The 14,950-nt window shown below is 42.9% G+C and overlaps 1 protein-coding gene across 1 annotated transcript; it reads right to left on the bottom strand.

The window, feature by feature from the left end:
- Positions 1-40: 40 nt before the first annotated feature.
- LOC112244957 (calmodulin-1) lies at positions 41-13,756 on the bottom strand. The gene is made up of 6 exons (XM_024412861.2): positions 13,601-13,756; positions 9,268-9,298; positions 8,635-8,778; positions 6,092-6,198; positions 1,695-1,830; positions 41-1,038 (listed from the first exon to the last, which is right to left on the bottom strand). The coding sequence occupies exons 1-6, from the start codon at positions 13,601-13,603 to the stop codon at positions 1,010-1,012; spliced, it is 450 nt and encodes a 149-aa protein (XP_024268629.1). The 5' UTR covers positions 13,604-13,756; the 3' UTR covers positions 41-1,009.
- Positions 13,757-14,950: the final 1,194 nt, after the last annotated feature.

The following is a 14,950-nucleotide window of genomic DNA, read 5'->3' on the forward strand; positions in this document are numbered from 1 at the left end:
CCTTCACAACAGACAGATCCGCACACACAAAGGAAAGGGGTTAAGTTCATGGTCTTTTATTGGAAAAAAAAAATTAAAAGACTAGCATGTACAACTTGGAATGAACTAAACTGAACAAGATGAACAGTCTAGAGAAGACTCAGGTGTTGAAGACCCTAGATGCGCTGTAGATTGATCAAAACCCACACTCAACCATGGTCAGAGTCGAGAAACAGAAGATAAAAACATTGACGATATAACCGCGTTTCCTTGCCAAAAAGACTTCCCCCTAGCAGGTAAAAAGTGTCCGGAAAAACCAGACTCTTCAGCTCACCTCCCACCCCCTCGAATCATACCCAAAGTTCAACGCATAACAAGGATACAGAAATCCAAATATTCCCAACATGCCAAACAGTTCTAAAATTATTTTTTTTAAATGAGATTTTTCTTAAAAATATATTTTTGTAATTAAGCAAACTGCAAAGGTCCCATTCATTTCATCTCTACGCGAGTTTAGTATGACCCCCCCCATCCGAGCTCTTATCTCTTTCTCTCAACATAGACTGTACCAAAACCCCACGGCGGTACCCTCGACACCGCTGTGGAATCAGAGTGAGCCCATTGGCTGGACTGCGTCACCAGTCTCAAGCTGCATGCATGAAGAACAGAAACAGGAAAAGAAAAGACGATTGGCCAGCCCAAACGTTACCATTAGCAACAGGAACCAATAAGCAGTTTGCCAAGTGCTTTCTTTAGTTGTTGACGGTTTTGTTTACCAGGTATTATTTCTGTTATTACTGATGTCTAACTCATCTTTGGGGACAGGACCACTAACCAGTACATGCAGATGTTTATTTTTTTAATTGTATTTATTTTTACTTTTATGTGGACTGATTTTTTCATTTTTCAACATTCAGTTATGTTTTCTATACAGAAACAGTATGAATAAATTTATATTTTTGCAAGAGGTAAGTAAAACATTTGACTGATTTTTTTTGTCTTCTAAGGTCAGGAGAAGGGTAGGGGAGCTTCATTTTGCTGTCATCATTTGTACAAACTCTGTGGACAAAAGAACAAAACAAAATCAGACATTAGGAGAATGAAGAGAAAACAACCAACCACTGATCAAGGCAGCAATTACATGTCAGATCCCCCCCCCAAAAAAGTCAGTTAAAGACAAATCAAAATACAATTAAATCTTATGAAGAGTGTTTACATAAGCCAAATAGCCTATTAGAGAGATGGACCAATTCTATAAGAAAGGGATGAGAAAATAAAAGGGATCAGGATGACAGAACAGGTGGATCGGGCAGTAATAGGATGATCGTAGTAGAGTGAAGAGGGGGGAGATCAGGATGGTAAAAAAGGAGAGAAGAGGGGAATGAGAGTGAAGAGGAGGATCAGGCATCAGAAAATTAGAAGAGGATCAGGGCAATAGAAAAGGGATAAGGGGGAAAATAATAGGGATTGTAGAAAGGAATCAGGGCATAAGAAAGTGAGAGAAGAGGGGGATGAGAGTGGTAGAGTAGGATCAGGTAGTAGAAAGGGATGAGAGGAATTAGAGTTGTAGAAAGGGGTACGGGGAGCAGCAGAAAACCAAGACTGGCTGTACAGTAGGAGTTTGTGAGTGACAGCTCTACTGACTACAGTCCCCCATAGGGACACTGCTGAGATCTACTGTACACCCCTACACAGCAGAACTGTCCTCTTCTTACCTTCATAGTTGACCTGTCCGTCTCCGTCAATGTCGGCTTCTCTGATCATCTCGTCGACCTCCTCGTCTGTTAACTTTTCTCCCAGGTTTGTCATGACGTGACGGAGCTCTGCTGCACTGATGTAGCCATTCCCATCCTGCAAGGGAGAGGTGGTGAGCGTGTGACATCTCACGGCAAACACGGGTCCAAGGGGAAACACAGTTCCAAAGGGACTTTACCATACTAGTTTAATGTATGCTTGCAGTACGCTCACTTTAGGACAGGCATGCATGTCACGGTACACTAGTGTGGATATTGGAACAAAGCCATGGTAGTCTTTTTACAAAAGGGACTACCTTGTAACTGCGTATGCAGGAAGAGCAACCATACAGGATATCACTGATCATTAGGGCTAACCCCATTTAGTATACTGGTGTTTAGGCCGTTGGTCGCCCAAGATTTCTTTGGGTCAAGCAGTGGCAAAAAAATCTGTCTGATTGGCGCATGTCTGAGTGGACTGCTCCATTGTGGATGCTGTTTGGATGGCACGGTTCAGTCTAAGACATTGTATATGGTTATATATATAAATATAATGTAAGAACAATGGTGCAACAAACTTAAAAATATATTTTTTATAACAAACGCATTTTCTCCTGCTTTGGATAGGGGCCACTGTCCACGGTTCTGAAGCACATCAGTGCGCTGTTGAATTGGCCCCTTTTCCTAGCCAATGTTGCTAAGGCATAATAGCAAAGTTAACCAGCATATTGGTGTTGAGAACAATGCGGCGGAGGCAGCAGAGTTGAGACGAGAAAACAGCCCTTGCCTTAATTGTCAAAGAAAATGTATTAGGACTAATCAATAGCGTGACTGTTAAGTGTGCCTGGCTTTAGGCTTAGTATAGCAGCCTTGTATAACCACCATTGAGCTGTAGGCCTAAGAGTGCATCCTGTTTAGTATAAATACCGTAACTTAGGCCTTATACAGGCTACTGTATCAGTCATTCATTTGTTCATGTCATGACAGCTGTGTGAGGACGTTGGCCTGGGGGTAGGGGGGGGTAGGTTTATGACAGTCAAATACCTCTTCCCCCCCCTTTTCCTCTCTCTACCCTACTGATGTTACATTTGCAAAACCCTTGGTTAACATAGATTCTGGGAACATCAGTAGGTGGGGGGGGAAATTAACTATATTCTGGTAATCCAACCAATGGAACATTTGCGGTGGTACTTAATGAATATGATGGCAGTTCGGTTGTCATCCGAGACATTCTCAATGATAAGATTACAAACTACAGTGGAAAGTCTACAGAGTTATCGGATTCACATGGAATTGTTCAATTTAAATGTTTGAATATTAAATTATTCGTGATGGGATGAAGTGATTTTAGCTTCTAAAATGTGAGATTTGGGTTTTCATAAGATAGGGCTCTGCTCAATCAGTGAAGGGACATGGGCTATAAAACGTTTCAAACACGCCCTCCTCTCCCTTCCTATATAAGCCCTTGACGACAATATCACCTCCTGTTCCGAGGACGACGGTCCGATGTCAGAATGGTTCAGATAATACAGAATGAAGCCAACATCAGCGTGAACTTGTTGCAAATGGTATGAACTTTGAACTCTTATTCACTACAGTCGAGTTAGCAACCGCAGCTGCAAACGCAGGTTAGGAAAGAACAGACAGAGTATCCCGTCTACCACACAACGACATTACTACATATTCAATTTACCAGCAGACATTCTTCAAAGGACAAAGGACTCGGTTGGGCAACACGGCCTTCCATCTGTGTGATTAGTTAGGTATTTAGTAAATAATAAGTCCCCCCCCAATTAGCACACAACACCCCATAATGTGAAAGCAAAAACAGGTTTGTAGAAATGCTTGAGTTCAATCTTGGTTTCATCAGACCAGAGAATCTTGTTTCTCATGATCAGAGTCCTTTAGGTGCCTTTTGGCAAACTCCAAGCAGGCTGTCATGTACCTTTTACTGAGGAGTGGCTTTCGTCTGGCCAATCTACCATAAAGGCCTGATTGGTGGTGTGCTGCAGAGATGGTTGTCCTTCTGGAAGGTTCCCCCATCTCCATAGAAGAACTCTGGAGCTCTGTCAGAGTGACCATCGGGTTCTTGGTCACCTCCCTGACCAAGGCCCTTCTCCCCCGATTGCTCAGTTTGGCCGGGCAGCTCTAGGAAGAGTCTTGATGGTTCCAAACATATTCCATTTAAGAACGATGGAGGCCACTGTTCTTGGGGACCTTCAATACTGCAAAAGAAATGTGGTACCCTTCCCCAGATCTGTGCCTCAACACAATCCTGTCTCGGAGCTCTACAGACAATTCCGTTGACGTCATTGATTCGTTTTTGACATGCACTGTCAACTGTGGGACCTTATATAGACAGGTGTGCCTTTCCAAATCCTGTCCAATCAATTGAATTTACCACTGGTGGACTCCAATAGAGTTGTAGAAACATCAAGGATAATCAATGGAAACAGGATGCACCTGAGCTCAAGTCTCATAGCAGAGCGTCTGAATACTTATGTAAATAAGGTATGTTTTATACATTTGCAAAAAATTCTAAAACCCTGTTTGTCATTATGTGTTGAGGATTTTCCATTTTAGAATAAAGCTGTAACGTTAACAAAATGTGGAAAAAGTCAAGGGGTCTGAATGATTTCCAAATGCACTGTACAAAGCTTAATCTCATACAATATCAACTAACATGTAATCCCTCCCACAAGTACAGTAAAGACTGTACACACACTAGGGCTGGTATACCGTATTGATGCAGGGACAGGATTGGTTTTTACTTTACCTTCTATATCAGTAATTTAATGTTTGGTTTGTTAAATGTGAACTGCAATCTGTAATGTTAATTTTTACTTTGCTACTTGACTCATCTCTGTCTACTCGCTCTCTCTCTCTGTGCCAATTTCCACACAGACCTAGCCACGCCCCCTGTCACTCAAGGAGCACATTTGATGTTCCTCAACCACGAGACACTTGCGTTCAGTCTGCTTGGTCAATATAGCACACGCAACAATGTTGTTTTCACTTTGACTCTTAATATAAACCCACCAGCATTCTATAATGGCACTATTAGTTAGTATTTTCTTAACAAGTTGCCCTAACTAAATCTTGAGACTAATTGTTAACCACTAATGCTAATAAATGTACTGAGTAAGAGCAAACGTAGCTAGCTAATACAGCCTGATAATACCAGTGATGGTGTAGACCTAAATCAGCATGTTGTTTGTGCAACAGTATCTTCTAAATCAGAGGAATATGCAAAGCAAGAATATGTTAGCTACATGAAGTAGCTAAGAGAAAACATGCAATGTAGCAAAAGCTTATAGGGTCCCCTAGGAAACGAGTATTAACACTTTAGTTCCTACCCTGTCAACTCCTCCCTGGCATTTTCATTCGTTGTCATCTCAAACACTGTATTCAAAGTGCCCACTAGTTTATTCTAACTATAGAATTAGAATAGTCATTCTATTTCCATGATTCCAACATTTTCTCTAATTCGCAAGTCAAATCGCAATATTTGGTTAAAAATAAGTCCTAGATTATTTGCCCATATCGTGCATCTCTACGTGGCAGTGTGGAAATTCTCAATTGAGCATTGGTATAAAGTACTTAAGTAAAAATACTTTCAAGTGCTACTCAAGTCATTTTTTTTGGTATCTGTACATTATTTTTTTGATAACTTTTACTTCACTACATTCCTAAAGAAAACACTGTACTTTTTACTCCATAGATTTTCCCTGACACCTAAAAGTACTCATTACATTTTGAATGCTTAGCAGGACAGGAAATAGTCCAATTCACACACTTGTCAAGAGAACATTCCTGGTCATCTACTGCCTCTGATCTGGAGAACTCACTAAACACAAATGCTTTGTTTGTAAATCATGTCTGAGTGTTGGTGTGCCCCTGGCTATCTGTAAATAAAAAGAAAATTGTGCCATCTGGTTTGCTTAATATAAGGAATTTGAAATTAGTTATACTTTTGATACTTAAGTACATTTAAAACCAAATACTTTTACTCTAGTGTTTTACTGGGTGACTTTTACTTCAGTAATTTTCTATTACCTTATAGTTTAAATTATTCTCAAGTAAGACAATTGGGTATTTTTTCCACCACCGCAATTGGAGTGCAGGAAATGCAGAAATGATAAGTGCTGACATTTGTTTTGGCCGAAGTTGAATTGAACAGTATAAAAATCAGAATGAAGACTCATTGAAATCACTTAGAATGTATGTTGCCAGCCTAGGATCATTCACTACTCATAAAGCAAATGTACAACTTTTTTCAAAAACTAAGAATAAAAAGTTTAAACAAATGAGATACCATATTTTGGCCATGTCGCCCAGCCCTAACACACACACACACACACACCTGGCACTATCCTTACCTTGTCGAATACCCTGAACGCCTCACGAATCTCCTCCTCGCTGTCTGTGTCCTTCATTTTCCTGGCCATCATAGTGAGGAACTCTGGGAAATCAATGGTGCCGTTGCCTGGGGGGGGGAGGGGAGAGAAGATTTATTTTTTTAAACAGAAAGAATTGAAAGTTGCTTATCAGGGATTTAAGCCCCTGTTGCAGTGGGCCATGCGTGGTCCAGAGTGGGCTGAGTACCACTACAACAAGCTCTGGAAGGGGTTGAGCTACCTCTAATGCAAAGTAAAAGGGAGCCATGACAGGATCACAGAGAGCAGTGAAGGTCACTGGATCAGAACTTCAGGGGGTCTGGCTATACCATTTGGAACAGACACTCACACCAACACTGATCACATTTAACCTGGATTAGTCTTGGCTCGTCAAGGGTGTGTGTGACGGGGAGGAGGGGGGGGGGCTCCAGGTACAGCAGAGTGAGTATGTGTGTGTGTGATCATGTGTGTGATTCCTGGTTCAGACCATTCCTCTGAGCAGAGCTGTTCCCCTCTCCTGACATACAGTTCCCCAGTGAATTAATGCATGTCTGGTCTGTTCTCCACTCCACATGTCCTCGTTCGCTCGGTCTGTGTGTATCATATATACAGTTGAAGTCGGAAGTTCACATTCATTTAAACTAATTTTCACAATTCCTGACATTTAATCAGAGTAAAAATTCCCTGTCTTAGGTCAGTTAGGATCAACACTTTATTTTAGGAATGTGAAATGTCAGAATAGAGAATTATTTATTTCAGCTTTTATTAATTTTATCACATTCCCAGTGGGTCAGAAGTTCACATGCACTGAATTAGTATTTGGTAGCATTGCATTTAAATTGTTGAACTTGGGGTCAAACGTGTTGGGTAGCATTCCACAAGCTTCCCACAATACGTTGGGTGAATTCTCCCATTCCCCCTGACAGAGCTGGTGTAACTGAGTCAGGTTTGTTGGCCTCCTTGCTCGCACACACTTTTTCCAGTTTTGCCAGTTTTGCCCACAAATTTTCCATAGGATTGAGGTCAGGGCTTTGTGATGGCCACTCCAATACCATGACTGTGTTGTTCTTAAGCCATTTTGCCACAACTTTGGAAGTATGCTTGGGGTCATTGTCCATCTGGAAGACCCATTTGCAACCAATGTTTAACTTCCTGATTCATGTCTTGAAATGTTGCGTCAATATATCCACATCATTTTCCATGCTCATGATGTCATCTACTTTGTGAAGAGCATTAGTCCCTCCTGCAGCAAAGCACCCCCCACAACATGATGCTGCCACACCTGTGCTTCACGACTGGGATGATGTTCTTCAGTTTGCAAAGAGGCACTGAGTTTGAAGGTAAGCCTTGAAATATATCCAGAGGTACACCTCCAATTGACTCAAATTATGTCAATTAGCCAATCAGAATCTTCTGAAGCCATGACATAATTCTCTGGAATTTTCCAAGCTGTTTACAAGCACAGTCAACCTAGTGTATGGAAACTTCTGACCTACTGGAATTGTGATAGTGAATTAAGTGAAATAAAATCGGTCTGTAAACAACTGTTGGAAAATGTACTTGTCATTCACAAAGTAGATAAGACTTTCCACAAATTTCTTGTTAAAAAAACTATAGTTTTGGCGTGGTTGAAACTAGTTTTAATGACTCCAACCTAAGTGTATGTAAACTTCCGACTTCAACTGTATGCATGTATGTGTAATATATATATTACACATATCTCATTCCATTATGTATACAGGGCAGTGTAGTACAGACTGACTGTTACCCAGTGTGTGTTACTGTTGCATTCTATAGACAGGGCGTGCTGAGTCCCTCCTTATGTATAACGCACAGACTGGGTGTTTCAACTTCCCCATTGAGTGAATGGACGGGTACTACCGTGTGTGTAAACAGGGTGTACCACGGCTGCGCTGAGCTCCTTCCCCGGGCCCTCAGAGAATGTGCATCCCAGCAGAGCAGAGCTCAGAGTGGATTATGTCATGGATTTCACTAGGCCATTATTACCTGCTGCCATTATTCAACTGGCTTTGTTGCAGGCAGTCGCTAGGTCTGACTGACCTAAATAGGTGACAGTCAGTCATTATAATCAATGCAAGTACTCCCAGTCCCAGCACTAAGACAAGTTAGGCTGTGGATAAACATGTCCATAACTCTATCAATAAGAATCAATGTTCATCACTGTTGGGTTCACTTCCAGAAGGGAGAGCAGGGAAGTGACTGAACACACCCACATCTGCATTATAACATAGCCCAAGGAGATGGAGTAGTACTTCAGTCTTGCTTAAATTCCCAGCTTTTACAGAAATTCCCTTCTTGCTTATTCCCTCCAGGAATCCACCACACGGGGATTTCTGGAAAACCTGGGAAATTTACAACCCTAGTAGGATCCACTCCACAGGGATGTTTCCCCATAGGTACATATCTAGGATCAGCTTCCTCTTCTCTAACCTTAACTATTAGTGAGAAAAATATGCGTTCTGGTGCAACTTCACCCTACACCGTAGCAGGTGGAACTAACTCACCATCAGCATCGACCTCGTTGATCATGTCCTGCAGCTCTGCCTCGGTGGGGTTCTGTCCCAGCGACCTCATGACGGTGCCCAGCTCTTTGGTTGTGATGGTGCCATCGCCGTCTTTATCGAACAAGGAGAACGCCTCCTTGAACTCTGCAGAGAAGACAGCAACAGTTAGTTGTGTCCAAAATAAGGAAAGATCACAGCTGAGCTACATTAAACAACTTGATTAGACAGTCACTGACTTCTCATAATGTATGCCATTTAGCAGACACTTTTATCCAACGCGACTTAGTCACGAGTGCATAGAATTTACGTATGGGCCATCTCATCTAGGTTACATTTGTTAATTGGATTGAGTTACATTTTCAAGCAATAATAAAATCACACCTCAGTTTGACCTCATGGGCTATGATATGGCGACAGCTTGAAAGGATTACATTTGTTTATTGTAAAGATGAGTGGCTAAAAAGTCTCGTCAACAACAGGCATGTCTGCCAGGTCTCAGTCTGCCATTACATCCAGAGCAGGAATGTCAAGCAGCCGTCCAGAGCTAGCTAGCCGACATGCCTCACGCAAATGAAATATTCATACACAGCTGAAAACTGAAATGTGTGCGTGCATGTGCGTTGAACTGTTTACCGGCAATCTGCTCCTCTGTTAGTTGGTCGGCCTGAGAGGGGGGGGGCAGAAAGAGGGGGAGGAGGGAGAGGAATAATTTAAAAGGATCAATGGCTTGGAATTGTGACTGAAGACTGAACACAAGCAGCACTACAGAAAAATTGACCCATTTCTTCCTTTTTCCTTCCCAGTCCACCTCTGAGCAACAGTATGTACACAGTGATCTCTGAGCAACAGATACAATACTACATAGTCTAGGCAATGATCCATCTAAGGCAGAGCAGAGAATACAGTAACCTGATGTTGAAAACACACGGTCAGGCTGCCTGTCTACTCTGTGACTGCTGAGCTACATTGCACATTAATGCCACGGAGGAAAGGCCAGACATTTCCCACTTGAATTTAACATAGTCCTGGCCTACATACACACAATGCAGGAGTACAGTTAAGACTCATATACACTTCAAGCCAAACCAGCCATGTTTCCCACAAAATCTGATATCACTCATGCAACTACACAGGTGTACTGACCAAAATGACTGACAATAAGAAAGCAACAGAAGGGCAGGCTAACTGGTTAATCTAGACTAGAGCCCATTTTTCTGCTTACACACCACCGGCGTCCCCCCTCATCACGCAACCAGTTTCAGCTCCCCTATCATTCATACAGAGGGCATAGTAGAGTTTGGGGACCTGAAACTCGCCAAAGTGCAGGTCGGTGAGGTCAGCCACCAGCTTCTTTGCCTTAGGCTGGTCCTGCCAGGTGTCCGCCTTCCTCGCGTCTGGCTTGCCGCCCAGACATAGATTACCCTTCTTCGGCTTTCCATCGAACACCCCAGGATTGGAGGAGAGGGCATTCATGGCCTCCCGCACAATCACCAGCCCCTCAGCCAGGCACTCTGCCCGCTTGGCATTTATGTTGCCTTGGCACCTGACGTCCACCAGTTCAGTCTTGGTAACATGCAGGCCGTTCTTCATGTCCTGGACCTCTTTGACCACGTTGTCGATGCGACTGTTGATGGAGTCCACCAGCATCTGTAAGAAGGTCTTGAAGTTCCTCTCCTGCTGCTCAATCAGCTCCTTGTAGAAGAACTGCTGCTGGTCCAGAAGCTCATACACCATGGACAGAGAAACCAAGTCATCATCCTGGTAGCAGTGAGTCTTCTTGGGCAACATGGTTCTCTCACGTCTCCTCAGCCTGCCTGTCTGGAGCTATGTAGGTCAGGTCTCTGGCTCCTAGACGTGGGGAGCGGTGTCAAGCTGTGTCAAGTCTCCAGGAGTGGGGCTCAGCTGGCTGAACTTAGCACCAGACAGAGAGGAGGACTAAACTGACCGATAGTGAAACAGGGTTTACCTGACCTGAAGCAGGCTACTGTAACAGTGATGTGACTGACTGGCTACCTCCCAGTGTAGTGGCAGCCTAACAAACATGTGGAAGTTAGGATATCCAAATACAGACAGCAGCCCCATGGGTCGTTTCAACAAGCTCTGGGGTTGATGTATCGTGTCGTGCTTTTCGCCACCTCGCAATCTGGGCTGTCAGCGTGGTGGTATGGTTACAGAAACCAACAAGGGGCCCTGAAGGATAATTTCCATGATTAAAGCCCAGTCACATGGTGCTTAGGGCCCCCCACCAGGTTGGTTGGACAGAGAGAGCATCCAGGGTCAGAGGCTAGATGATGATGGCTCCCTGTCTGGCAGCCCCCCCCAAACACACACAGAACACCCAGAGCCTGGCAGTGGCTGACTGTCACATCAAGGTGTCAGGTCTATTGTACAGTCACTGTCAACTAACCCCTCTGATATATTGGCTTTCATCTAAGCTATACCTTGGCTTTGTTTCTCTGAACCATCAGCAGTATTGTTTGGCAGTGTCCCCAGAGGGGAGGTCCTCCTCCTTACCCCTGCTGGCTCCTCAGGGCTAGCCCAGTACAGCCCCAGCCTACAGGACCCCAGCAAGGAACACCCTTCTTCCCTCCAGCACCCCAGGCAGGGAACAAGACCCCTAACACGCACACTCACGCCACTATACGCACAGCCACACACCCATCTGCCAGGAATCTGACCTGGATTCACAAGCGCCACACAACCGCCCCAGGAATCTGGCCTCCATGTGAGAACTAAAAACAGCATAGCTGCTGATCAGCGTGGTATTGCCACTTTCACACAACATTGACAAGTGGTCCGAGGGCCATGTGGTGGTAGAGTAGTGCCACAGAGAAAAACATTTGAGAGTGATAGGCTTCTTGTCACTGCCATGTCCAGTTTGTGCGTCTGCCCACATGACTAAAGCTCCACTTTCCTCCTGAACACATCACAAAGGCCTGTAGCAGAGGGATGGAGTTAATCAGACACTACCACATCGTATGAGCGTGTGATATAATGTGCAGTGATACCACAGGGCATAGTAATCCTCTAGGCTATATGATCATACACCAAACCCACCAATCACTTGCAGAAATATTCAACACATTGGTTATTGCTACTTATTGTTGAATGGCATGAACATGGTAAATGTGCAACTTTTCATCACAGAATGGTATATAGCCAAGGCTTTTTTCATGCATTAGAATCACCCTACTTGGATAAATAATATAATTTGAGCTGATTGTCCGCACTCTGAGTTGGGAGGCTCTGCTAAGACAGTCAGTCACCCTGCATGTATACTAACAAAGCCTGTGGCCATTCTATGCCAGTAAAGCGAGAGAGAAAAAGTCCAGTCACAGTGTAATGGCATTTTTCCCTACATTGTGTCAAAATACTAACTAATAGAGCAGATAATCGCAGAGTCCGTCTTTGAGTCATTTCTGCATGGAAACACACATTCATTTCCTGGTCATGGCACACAACAGGACGCCGTGTAAGGGTCAATGACTCCACAACTACAGCAGAGAGCACAGAGGACCCACAAGCTTTCCGTTCACGCCTTCACAGCACACAAACAAACACATCTAAAAAGATTTTCTGATTGCCCACCACACCCAATCAAACATCCGAGCAAGGGCCAAAACAGTGGACCCAGTGTACCCAGGCCAGTGGGCACACTGATGTGCGTGTCCATATGAAAGGCTTGATTCAGTCTACAATCAGTAGCTTTGTTATCACCACTTTGGTAGAGACATTCCTTCCATGCTTTCGGAGAAACAATGTGTGCATTGAGCACAATAACATAATTTACTTAGAGATGAATGTTTTCACGCTGTCCTCCAGCTGCTTATATAGCACAATTAAGCCCTCCAATTTAGGCAGGCGAGAGATATCTCATGGATGTTGATCCTCCTGTGACAACCGTAAAGTTAATTACGAACGGGAGAACCACATGATATTCAATACATTGTTCTCCATCCGTGTATAAAAAGTGATAAGACCAAGGCACAAGTCAAGCATATGCATGTCCGGTCAGAGATTGCTGCCCTATTCTAAAAGTATTACCATGGAGGCTATATCACTTTCGATCTCACACACAACAATGGCGCAGATAACATTTTCCATTAAATAGAGAGTCCATAAATGACCGGAAACCGTGATAAAAATAACAAGTCCATAAATGATTTGTAAGCATTGAATCAAACGCCATTAATATTCCACCAAGTAGCATATAGTTCCATAGATGGGGTTCCCCTGATGTCTCCAGAGGCCAAAAGATACATGAAACGACACATTTACATCGTTCAGACTAATAACAGAACCTGAAAAAGATTGATAATATATCAAATGATACGATCAAGTGCATTGCTGAATCAGATCAGTCACAAAAAAATGCAACATCGTGTCAAAAGTATTTAATCATTTATATAATTCTGAATGATAGTGATTTTCTGGGGGAGGGGGGTAGGCACAGCAGCATGCACTGGTCCCTCGAACAGCATCAACAGATCGCTACATTCGTTCGTCTGCCTGTGCATGTGGAAGTGACAGAAATCGCAAGGGTTTCACAGCTTCCGTTTGATCAAAATTGGATAGCTCACATTTTCTGTTACATGACCTTAACACGTAACATTACCGGCTCATAACACCGATTTTGTTAAACATTAAAATCAAACTGCGCCTGATTCACGGACGCGTATAGTTAGGTATGGCTCGCTGACATGATGAAAGCCATTGCCTCGATTATCAGCCTAAAATAAACTTCTTAAAGAGTTATCATGCGTCTTATATCCGACCAATATGAATTGTAGCCTCCAATAAAGATATGACACCCAACAATCTGACAAGCCAGCATCGACGCATGATCACTCGAACCGTTCAACGTTTCACGCGAATCCTCCTCTGCAGGCAAACTTTGCATTCCTGCATTTCATTATATTTTACCTAAAAAGGAGATATCGAATCAATCACAAAATATTATACTTACCATGTCTGACGGCGCTGGATGGGTTGGTTGGTTTGTTTTCTAAAACTAGACTACGAGACTGACCAGCTCCCGTGGACCTCTAATGATGGGCTGAAGTTGTGTAGCTCTCGCGATCTGTGTCTATATAGCTTGGTGTATTCCTCCGCCGCTGAAAACCGTCCTCACTCACTTCCGCATTTTCCCACTGCAGGACAGGCAGCCTGGATCCCTCACTCCTCAGCATCAACTTGCCTAGCAGAGATTCATTGGCACTAAATAAAGCTATTGACCACACACAGCACATCAGACACTTACATGGTGAAAGTAGGCTACTTACACACTCAACTATTCATACATCTACATTTGACCAGCCATTCCTTTATTTTTGCATTGTAGATGAGCAGCACCAGATAGATATTTATATTTCAAAGGAAAAGGCACACATATGCATTACATTATTTTATTGGTGCATATGGCGATAATGATAATCTGAGAATATGATAGATTTATTTCAACAGATGATAGAGCTGGGAAAGTAAAAACATATAGTGGTTCAAAGTTTTCATGACAAATTAACCATTTAAACTTCTGCAACAGAAGTAGGCAAGCGTATTAATATTGAATTCATATTAATTCCCCAATATCAGTCATTGACAAATGTACCAATAATGGAGTTTTATAGTTGGTAATACAACTGGTGAAAATAAAATATTTATTTCCAATGTTTTGCAAACTCAGAACCAACTTGTTTCCAGAAGATTTCATGATATCCTAAATCTGTAATTTCTTCCAATAATGAAATTTTGGAGAGCATGCCTTAGTAGGGGATCCATATTAAATATCTATAGCCTATTCTTTGTTATTCTCAAATAAAGTGAAAAGCATATATTCAGTTCATGCATTTGTATTTTGATCGGTGTATGCAAATAATTACTAGGTTGTGTATCTCAATTCTGCATGCTGTTTGTGATAATAAAAAAACCTAACACATAAGGTGTCATATTTACAAAAAAACAGTTGCAAAAAAAACAGTCAATTGTTGACATAGGCAGAGAATATGTTGTGGCAGCGGCTTTGGTCATATGGCAAACAGTACAGATTGTAGTTTACTTCGACAAATGTATGTCTGTGCACTGTAAAGTACTCAATGCAACCCGTGCCTATGAATTGGCAGGTTTCTGATGAGCTCGAGCTGGAACACGGGCGCTCTACTTTTTGCAACGCACTGTTTTATCTCTGCGGAAGAATACTTTAGAACACACGGGCCTGTCTCTTTGTTGACGCTGGAGAAATTGCGGTAATTTTTGAGACGGCGCTCCTCATTGGCTACTGTGGACCTGCAATATTCTGTTCACTGTACGAGCGCCTAAG

The sequence above is a fragment of the Oncorhynchus tshawytscha genome, linkage group LG11 (assembly GCF_018296145.1).
Source record: "Oncorhynchus tshawytscha isolate Ot180627B linkage group LG11, Otsh_v2.0, whole genome shotgun sequence".
Lineage (NCBI taxonomy): Eukaryota > Metazoa > Chordata > Actinopteri > Salmoniformes > Salmonidae > Oncorhynchus > Oncorhynchus tshawytscha.

What these genes read in the sequence shown, in the direction of transcription:
- LOC112244957 (XM_024412861.2), bottom strand. An exon ending in CGTTCAGGGTATTCGACAAG is followed by an intron (nt 1,831 to 6,091) that starts GTAAGGATAGTG and finishes TCTCCCTTGCAG; the next exon opens with GATGGGAATGGCTACATCAG. An exon ending in CGGACAGGTCAACTATGAAG is followed by an intron (nt 1,039 to 1,694) that starts GTAAGAAGAGGA and finishes TTTTGTCCACAG; the next exon opens with AGTTTGTACAAATGATGACA.